This window comes from Dermacentor albipictus, unplaced genomic scaffold, assembly GCF_038994185.2.
Source record: "Dermacentor albipictus isolate Rhodes 1998 colony unplaced genomic scaffold, USDA_Dalb.pri_finalv2 scaffold_15, whole genome shotgun sequence".
Classification (NCBI taxonomy): domain Eukaryota; kingdom Metazoa; phylum Arthropoda; class Arachnida; order Ixodida; family Ixodidae; genus Dermacentor; species Dermacentor albipictus.
The window spans coordinates 7,503,996-7,514,625 of NW_027225569.1; the positions used below are offsets into that span (position 1 = coordinate 7,503,996).

The 10,630-nt window shown below is 44.8% G+C and overlaps 1 protein-coding gene across 1 annotated transcript; it reads left to right on the forward strand.

Annotated features, from left to right (window-relative positions):
• The first annotated feature begins 1,192 nt into the window (after positions 1–1,192).
• On the forward strand, positions 1,193–9,378 carry LOC135917216 (uncharacterized). The gene is made up of 6 exons (XM_070528944.1): positions 1,193–1,421; positions 2,011–2,174; positions 2,343–2,472; positions 4,767–4,910; positions 6,304–6,611; positions 7,419–9,378. The coding sequence occupies exons 1-6, from the start codon at positions 1,272–1,274 to the stop codon at positions 7,786–7,788; spliced, it is 1,266 nt and encodes a 421-aa protein (XP_070385045.1). The 5' UTR covers positions 1,193–1,271; the 3' UTR covers positions 7,789–9,378.
• The last annotated feature ends 1,252 nt before the right edge of the window (positions 9,379–10,630 follow it).

Consider the following 10,630-nt stretch of genomic DNA (forward strand, 5'->3'; position numbering starts at 1 on the left):
TTGAAAGTGTCGTCTACATGCGTGAAGTGTACAAAGCCCAGAAAGAACCGCCCGAGTGGTTGCCGCTGTTCGATGAGTTGGCTAAATTCAAGCGATTTTAATTTCAGAGAATCAGCATAAGCTAAGCTGATTCTCTTTTTAACAATGTATTCGCATGGCATTTCTGTAACGAGGACATAAAGAAAAAAAAAACTCGTGGCTCAGTGGTAACGTCTCCGTCTCACACTCCGGAGACCCTGGTTCGATTCCCACCCAGCCCATCTTTTTTGAGGGCGAGGTATCACGCGCCGGCGCAGCGCCCCTAGCGGGCGGAGCGGGAGTCAGGTGGTGGCTGCGGCTGCGCGCGACCGCGCGAGTTGGGGCCCAGGTTTTCCTTCGGCTGTCGTGACGTCGCGTCACGTGGTTGCGCTCAAGGTCAATGGTGGCTGCCCGGCCGCGCCCTAGGGCTGAACTGAGCGATTGCAATATGCGACGCATAAACACTGCTCCGCAGGGCTCGAACGAACTTTTCTGTGGATTTCCTCCCGTAGCGTGTTAGCCGTCGTCTGCTACGGCAGGCCCACCACCGGCGGCGGCGCCCCCATTGAGGTCGCGCCGAGCGGAGGAGTAGGGAAGTGAATGGCGCTACTTTGTGAGATTGAGGGGCTTTGCCGTAGCCGAGCTGCTCCTCTCTCCCTCTCTCGCGTCGCCCCCCTTTCCCTCGAGCCCGTCGTGCTACCGGTCTCCATGGTTGGTTCGCGCTCGGAGCCGCGCCACCCTCTCCATCAGGATGGCGCACTGCGGGAATCCCGCAGGGTGGGCAAATGTTAAAGCGCGAGACACACGGTACGACGCGGCGACGGATCCGACGTGCGGCAATCCGGTTTTCGGATGCGTCGGCTCGCCGCTCACGTCAATTCGAGACACACGGTGCGGAAAGTCATCGCGGCGCCGGTTAGTTGTAGCTCCGCCCAAAACAGTGTTGCCCGACCGACCATACAACAGCAACAAAAAAAAAAGTCGCCAAAAGTTCTTTTTTTTCATAATTAAATATATTAAAATGATTCGGAGAAGTAAAATAAGTTAAGATCGGCATGGATTTATGCAAATAAACAATGTATTATATGTAGTGATACATTATTGGTTGTACGCGGAATAAACTAGTACTGAGATGTTGGTAACAATGGCAGTACGAGTCTCGTCGAAGGCTGGGACTGCGAGCAAGTGTTTGTGTTCCGTGCTGCTGCTTCTTGCTTCGTGCTTTCCGCAAGTCAGGCGTGAGCGAAACTGAAATGATCCTCACTCAGCGCCGCAAAAGACTGCTGTTACTGAAAAAGAAAGTTCTTCTTATTCAAAAAAGCCTGGAAGAAGAACGCCGGCGCAGATGGTGGGTCCGACCCTCGTGGAGAACGCGACACGCCGAGAGCGAGTTTTTCACCACGGTACGTATCGTGTGTTTTGTTATCGCTTGCACAATGCTACTAATTACACGCGCCAAAACCTTTCGACAGCTTAAAACCCAATTTGAGCAATTTCGCGCGACGATATCGCTGGTCGCTCGCAGCTCGATGTGATGTTTCGAGCGACTAGGTAATGAAAAGCCGGCGGGAATCTGTGGCTGTGTTTCGTGCGTTGTGCTCTTTTAAAATGTTAAACTCGAGATTTGAAAGCCAAAAAAACTCATTTCCTGTCGAGAATTGAATGCACGTTTCAGAAAGTTGGAAAAATGGTACGTGCTATTTTTGGTAAACTTCACGTGGAGTAGCAGTGGAAGTCGATGTGAGTGAAAACTGCGAGTCCGCCGTTCACTAAGAAAATGCAGCGAAGCGCACCGCGCTACCTCTTCGTCGCCCGCATGTGGTTTCAGCGGCAAGCGACGAGGTGACGCTGCGCTAGTTTTGATCGAGTGGGCATTGTACTCACATATATCGCTGACTCAAGTGCAAGTTCACAAGATTCGCCAAGTGCATTCCGCGATTTTTTTGTGTGTGCTTAAAAAGAAATTTACTAGAAGTCTGCTTCCTGCTGCAGATGGAAAAAATGCGGGATGGCGACGTCGACTACTTCAAAAAATACTACCGCATGGTTCCCCAGCAGTTTGATTTCCTGCTAAGTCTTGTTGGAAGGGACCTGAAAAGGCTTTATTGCATTAGGGAGCCCATTTCATCAGCGGAACGACTGGCCATGACGCTCAGGTAACAATACCATGTAGTTGTAGTGCGGCCCTGTGTCCCAACACTGGCCATCTGCTGTAGAATACCATGCAGAATGATCACTGGCTTCATTTTCAGCCTTTTCACTTACTTCTAATGGTCCATGAAGCAGTTATTATGAAATATGTATATTCCACAATATCAATGCAGGTATTTGTCTTCTGGAGACCTGATTCAAGACATTGCACTCTCCTTCCGAGTGGGCATATCCACTGCGCGCCTGGCTGTCAGAGTCACATGCAAGGCGCTGTGGCACAGGCTTCAGCCAATATACATGCCCGTAAGTACATTCATGTGTAAAATTCTGGATGAAACAAGTCATGCTAAACACAGAATTTTCAGTCACATGCCACCATTGCTATGCTTGTACATATTAATGCGCTAGATATGTGGTCTCTTTATAAACTGGATTCACATTGTGCACTGATTTCTACAGACGAGTGTGGTGTGGCTGAGCAGCAAAGTGCAGTGAAGTGCATTGCTGTGCTGCAAAGAGGCGTCCCAGTAGCAGCTTGTTTGTAGTGTTTGGCAGCACTCAGTGATGTCATGCTAGCTAATAGAAATTCAACCGATCATCTCAATACAGGTTAAAAATGGTGTTCGAATGCTTTGCCATTGCAGTTTGTCTTAATTTGTGTCCGTGATGCATCATTTATTCTTATAGTTATTTGTGTTTGCATTATGATTCTTTTTTTAGAATTTGTTAAGTCAAAATTCGTTATTTGCAAACGAAAACATAACAGGGAGAAATTGGAGTTTATTGCTGTCTGGCAGCTTAATGTTCAAGATTGTCCTTGTAACTATCACAAACAATTAACGCAGGCAATAGTCTTTTTTTGGCTGTAAACATGCAATATCACTTACAGGAGCATATTCTCACGGCTTACATGGTGAACTTATGTGTACTAATTCTCACTGGCAGGCATTTACATTTTTAATAGAAACTGCACAAGACCACATTTTTGGTTATTCTTTTTTTACTTTGTTCTCAGCACTTCATTTAAATAATGAAAAAAAAAGCACATAGTGTGCGATGCATTTGCTTATCTCACAAGTCCTTGTCGAAACATATCATCTTTTGCATTTGCAGAGTATCTGTGTCCATCCTAGACTTGTCAGGCTTTTCAACCTTGTCTCTTGTTGTTCTGTTCAGCTGCATCACACTATGCTCTTGCAGCACAATTAATGGAATACTAATTATCTGCCACCCTTCTTTAGAAATAGGCTAGTTAAAAAAATGTCCAGTTAAAAGTCACCGTTACCATTCACAGTGCAGAGTAACATCAGCAGTGCATTCGTTTCCTAGCGTACACTGCTGTTTTTACAAGTGTTCAATGCGTGTAAATGCAATGTGATGTGCCATTTTACTCATTTAAATGTGGTTAAAAGGGCAACAAACTTTTATTAACTCAAAGCCTGAAAGAAATAATAACCGAAATATATAATATATCCTGGTTATTGCTTGAGTATTCAGCAAGAAGAATGCATACGTTAGTGTTCATACTTGATGAATGTTAGTAATATATACCCGTGACTTGTTCACACAAATAGAGCGGTGTTTATTAGTATTGTAATAGCTGGATTTATTCCTGCCATTAACAGAAGTGTGATTCTGGGAGAAAATGTGGTTTAACACAATTTTTATCGAACTAGTTTGGGGTAGAAACATTGGAAATTATCTGTTTTTTCCCAAAAACATAGGACCTTGAGAAAAACAAAAGGCCCTATTTATACTACCGGCCAATATGATATTGAATTACTTTGTACGTGCAGATTACGAGGGAAGATTGCCTTCTTTTTGCTTGTGATTTTGCTCTCAAACATCATACTGTAGCACACGACTTCCATCATTGAATATGGTCCAATTAAGCAGTGTCTTATCATAATAGTACTGTAGATATGTTACCGCACTCACTTTCTAAAAAATTAAATTCATTAATTGTACAATGAGTTGTACTGTCCTTTACCATTGCACCTCATTTTCCGTTTCTGTGCATGAACATTGCGTGGCCTCAGAGCAATTTCAGAGCACATATAATTGGTTTGCAGCCTCTTTCATAACTACAGCCTTTCTGCTTCAGTGCATAGTGAATGAGAGTGCAGGAATGCAAAACACATACCATGGGTGGTAAAAAACAATAGAGGATCCTCAGGTGTTAGTCGGCGCTCTTATTGTGTTCTTATAACGTAATCTGTAGTGTGTAGTCCAAAAGGAAATGCACACTTAGACATGCAGATAAGTTGTACACCTTTGCATACATTGTCAGTCCACCGTGGTAGGTCGTTACCTGTCTCATTGAGTGGTAAAAAGAATGCTTGCCGTGCGGATTACCATGTCAAATGCAAAACTACTGGTTTGCTCTGGCACAGAGATGAACACATTGTATTGCTGCTCGTATGAGTGCTGGTGCACACAGTGCAGTGTAACCAAGGACTTCATATTGCTTGCATTTTTGTATCATTTCTGCCAGGATGCATCTGCATTAACTTGCCAAAATGTAGGCTGTACACTAATGAGTTGTGCACTACGAAAACTGTGATATGACAAAACTATTTTTATTTGCTTCTATTCAGAAGCCAGACGCTGCTGCGTGGCTGCGCACTGCTGAGGGGTTCTCTCGCACATGGCAGTTCCCAAACTGCATTGGTGCAGTTGATGGAAAACACATCCACATCAAGCGGCCCAAGAACTCTGGCACCATGTATTTCAATTATAAGGTAGGTGTAGTATTTTATGATACTTTGGCAGCGTCCTACTGTTGCTGTTTGAATGTTTTGCACAACCATTATGTGCACCTGCAATGCTAGCAGTGTGCAGAATATTACAAGACTGTTTTTATGTAGCAAAGTGACGTCCATGCTTTTCTCTTGCCATTCAGACTAGTACCTCATTAATACAGGCAGTGGGTAGGGCTTGTGTGGATGAGCACATGTATGCAGGGGGCACAGATACCAAATAGGCATGCTATAGGGCGTATGTGTACTCAACACACCACATATGAGGAGTACAGGTGTTCCCAGTTGCTGCCAAATTTCCAATTGTGATTTGATGTGTTCTTTTCGAAGATGCTTCCGATGTCAGATTTCCTGCATTCATTACAAGGTGCCCTAGTCTGTCTTGGATGCCCATTGGTGCATTGTTTGCCGATGATTCACTTAAGTGCAACAACTTATGCTGCTGTGTTGACTCGCAAGTCCTTGAGGTGCAGTGAGATGTTGGAATACTTCCACATGTTGACTTTGTGGCCATTAAGGACTCCCTTATGAATACAACAACTTTGTTAGTCATGAGCAACTTATATAATTGGACGGCTGTCATTATCTCATGAGTGGTAAAGTGCAGCAGTCATGCGTCAAAGCCTTCGGCTTCTCCTCGTACACATTTCATGGCTCATCACTCCTCTTCCTCGCACGGCAGAGATACACTGCCCGTCACACTGCCCGCTTCTAGTCACCATCATAGCACTGCACACGAACGAATGCTGTGTTTGAGCTGATGTATGAAGTCTGCCGGGTGGGTCCAACACTTATAACAAGTTTGTCGGGTATCTCCAGTATCTGTCCAACATCCTGCGTGACTCTTGACCAACAATATGGCATCGCTGCCCCAAACAATGCTGTTACCAGCTTGCAGTTTGAGCTCAGCGTATACACCCTATATCTGTCCTGCATACCATGGTGAGATCAGGTAAATAATACCTAGCTTGCTAAGCTCCAGACAACAAATTCGTAGGCTGCCTAAAAAAAGGCGACGCATTCTTATTTAAAGATTGGAAAATATTGAGAAGTTATGTGCGCTTAGTCTTAGCTCAGAGACTGGTTTGTAGGCTTCATGCAGGAAATAAATCTCCTGTGGAAAAATTAATTAGTCACCACTTGACTCCAATAATGTAAACCTTAAATTTGAAGAGAATGCACATATTCAGCCATTTCAAATTGTCGGGTTTTGTATGAATAGCAGACTATTCAAATAATTAGTGTTCATCATTTCAAATACTTGCACAGCCCTATCTACAAGCCATCTAGAAACAATGTGAAAGCTTTGTCACAAATTACGCAATGTATAATTTAAGAATGGTGTATGTTGTTCTTAAATGGACTATTTTTACAGGGCACATACTCCATCTTCCTCCTCGCCATAGTCGATGGCGACTACAAATTTTTGGTCGTGGATGTTGGCGCCTATGGCAAGCAGAGCGATGGAGGAGTCCTCCACCAATCGCAGTTTGGGCAGCGCTTGGAGGAAGGCCAGTTGCAGCTGCCGAGAAGCTTGGCCTTGCCAAACACCATGCAGCAAGCTCCGTGTGTGTTTGTCGGGGACGAGGCTTTCCAGCTCCGGCCAGACTTCCTGAGGCCATACCCTGGACGAGAGCTCGAAGACAGGAAACGGATCTTCAACTACCGCCTGAGCAGAGCAAGGTGAACCTCTCTCAAAGCCTCATCCTTGTATCCTTCTCACAAAAGGACCCACAAACCCTTTTGAGATAAGGGTGCACGAGGCTTCCTATTGGAGCTTGACCTTTAATGTTGTCACCATGTCTCACTGTCACTAAGAGACATATAACAGAAGCTGCCATGCACCTATAAGTGCCATTTTGTCTATGTATTGACAAAAATGAACCCCTCAGTTTTGCATTCCCTATCCTAAATACACACTAAAGGGAAGCATTCAATCAGTTTAAATTGATAAAGCACTTAGCAAGAGTGCTATCATATGCCACTGAGTGCATCATCCTTGTGATGAAGATGGAGGAGTTAAAAGGTGTTCACAGAAGCTCGTGTGACAGGGCTATTACCTCTTTTACCCTAGACACAAACTTACTAGTACTTCTTGGAAAAGATAAAACTTCATGCAGCAAGACCCCCATTATGGAAATGAATATTTTTCTTAAATGTAGCGATAACAGTGCAGGTATCTTGCCATGCCTAACAGCACGAGAACTTTCTATCATAAATGAACTTTTTGTGCAGATGAAAGGATTAATGCGTAAACTGTTATGCATTTCCCAACTAGTAATTTCACTACTGGCTTCTCAGATTTCATACTTTTTGAGACCTACAGTCATGAGACCAGCAGGTGCGACAAATTTTTGCGACTTCTGCTCGGTGTTAAATGCTGTTTCTTGCCTCTTCTGTACCACGAGAGCCTTGTCTAGCAGTATCACAAAGATGTCTAAGCAATAATCCTAAGGACTGAAGAGGCAATGTGTTTCTTTCATCACGCAGGAGGTGCGCAGAGAACGCCTTCGGAATCCTCGTGACACGCTGGAGGATTCTTGAAAGGACAATGGGGGAAGATCCCAAGAATGCCGAAGAGGTCGTCAAAGCCCTTTGTGTGCTGCACAATTTCCTGATGCACAGGCGCACAGAGGGTGATGATGCGTACTGTGGTCCTGCATATGCCGACTCTGTCAATGGATTCGGGCACCAACGGTCTGGCCAGTGGCGTGAGCAGCTAGCACAGCCACCGTTGCCAGTGGCTCGCACCCAGGCACGTAATTTTGCCCAAGCAGCTCGGCATGTGAGAGAAACATATGCCAACTACTTCAGCAGTGCTGCAGGAAGTGTGTCCTGGCAGGATGCAGTACTGAGGTAGCATGTAGCTTTATTTGCATGTATTCAGAAGGCATACTGTAGGAGGCTTTAATTTTTTCATGTGTGTTATGCATTTTCATGCCTGCCAACCTGGCGAGATCAAAAGTCGGGAGACTTTTGATCGCGCCGTAATGTATTTGAGATGCCTGTGATTGTAGCTCGCAATTGGCTCCACAATCTACAAAAACCTCATCAAACTTAGCTGGCAAGGACGCGGCTCCTTTCTCGGCAGCAAGGTTAATTAGATGGCACAGGCAGCCAATCATAACCAAGTTTTCTTGTGCCTCCTTTAAGACTGCGGTGACGCCATTTTTTTTCTCCCTAACATAATGTTTGCGTTGTCAGCACAAAACGCAATGCAGTTTGACGCGGGCACGTCAAAGGTCTCCATTGCCTTCAACACGAGGTTCCCAATTTTTTTCTTACAATCGCCTCCCCATGGAGTTCCTGAATGCTGAGTAACGTACTTTTAATGCGCGAGCATTCATCGACATAGTACGTCACCTCAATAGCTGTGCAGTAGTGTCGTTTCTGTCAACCGTAACAGCAAAAGCACGGTGCTTGATGGTCTCCAGCATCTTGCTCTGCGGCTCTGATGCCATTTCTCCTACTATTGCACTTGCCTTCGTACGTCCACATCCATAATGCTTTGACTCGTCGCATTTCAGAACGGAGTCAAGGTTCACACAGTGTCTTCTTCCATATTCTGGTATAGACAGAGTACCTTCGTTAGTATATGCTCCATCATTGGTGTTTCTTTTTTCCATAGTGTCTGTTGCAGCATGTCATTAGTTGACCATTTCTGCATATTCTTCCCTGCTAGTGTTCAGGATTTGCTCATGCTGAAGTGCTGCTGAAGTGCCAAATACCAAATCATCCGCGTAGCTTTCCTTGGGCTGTGTAGCTGATAGGAGAAAAGGACTAGTCATCTTGAGCTCCTCGAGCCAAGAAAGGCTTTATTCTTGGTCAGTACTTCCTCAAACCACAAGCAAAGCACATCCCTGTCGTCTTCCTTGATGGATATCTGAAGGAATGCGTTTTGCACATTTGCTGTAAGGCCAAATACGTACAAACAAAGCCTGATGGCCACTTCATTTCAAGTTTACGTTGAGTATGGACAACTCCGACTTCGTCGCCTTTAACTCGCAATGCAGGACACGGTGTGATTGAAAGGTCGAAGTGTCTGGATTGAATCGTCTCATTCACCTTGTTAATCATCCTTGTGCTTTATGCTCAGCGAAAAGTCCACTTGTTCTTGATGTGCTCCACAACAATCTGACTGCAAATGTCTCTGCCAGACGAAGCCGCAGTTGCAAAGGCACCGGCTGGCTTTCTGGGTCGTTTAGCACCAGAAATACGATGCGAGAAAAGACAGTTTGCGGGGTTTATTGGCACAGAGCGCCAAGCCATCCAATCCAAACATGGCAAAAGCATCATTACAAGACTTATGTTTGCATCCTGCCGATCGCGCGCCCATCCCACTTTCGTCCTCTTCTATGCGCGAGCACAATTTTCAACAGAGGCTGCAGCATTTCTCTTACGGCATACGACTCATTTTGTGGCTGGAAATAAATGATTTTTACAAGCCGAACCGTTTCTTGATATTTTTATCTTCACAAAATATCGTGAGTGCAGCGACTTGTTTTTTACATCTCGCTGGCTTTAAATACAGAAGGAAAACACTGCAACAAAAACCTGGATTGGATATTCCTGAATTACATCTGCAATGTAACACTCGTGATCCAAAAGTGAATGCTAATTTTTCACGGGGCACATTAAGTGGAATGTAACTGCAAGCAATATGCCTTTTCATATATCCAGCTGCGGATTACTGCCTTTTTAAAAATTCTTGGCTCAAGTTACGTGAAATACCTGGTATACTTTTGTTGCATTTCACACAATAGATGCCCTTGCTTTAATCTATTTACTTCCTATAGTTCTACATGTAACCTATATATGTGTTTCCCATGCTGCTAAAATTCCTACTGGGTATGGCAGGTGGAATGAATTAGTAATGCATACATTATGGCCTTCATACTGAGGTTACAATGAAGCTCTACTGTTTTAATTACCTATATCGACCCAATGTGTCTAGCACATGAAAGTTGTGGACAGATTCGGGCACACAAGAGTTTTTTTACATGCATTTATTCAGCTTGTGCACTAATTGGCTTCCGCATCACGCAAAGCTGCCCGCACTGCAGGACTGAGCGTTGTCGGGATGACTCCCGCTTGGTAGTGCAGGAGCACTTCCAGCAGGTGCACCTTGCACTGCCCCCTTAGGTGCGCTGGCACACTGTCCATGTCGTCTGCCAAAGAGAGCAGAAATTGCTCGCTTCTGCCCAGTTTTTCTTCCTGCAGCTGAGCATCCACTCTAGATAGCATTGAGTCTGTTTGTGATTTCCTCTTGTGTCTTTTTGTTTGAAATGTTGTGCGTGTAATAGTGGATGCAGCTTCGTGTGTTCGTGTTGGGGAGTGTGATGAAAGGGAGGAAGGCTGTGTAGATTGACCGGGGTCATGGGGCGAAATGTTTGAAAGGGGTGTTGATGATCGTGTTTGTGTTATTTCTTCATGTCGTAGTTCAATGTCTGTTGTGTCTTCACTGCTGGCACCTGCATTGAGCATTGAACCAAACAGCACTGCCGGGTCATCTTCGGTGTCCCTGAGGACCTCGTCCAGTGAATTCGGAACATCCAGGTTGCTTGTTGTTCTAAGTGGGAAAAGAGAAGTGGAATAAATTGTTTCGGCGTCACATAGAGCCAAGAAGGGGGAAAACGGGCATAAGAATATTCCGTAACGTCAACATGAGTAAGTTTTTGCTATCCGAGTAGAGAGTTGGGACT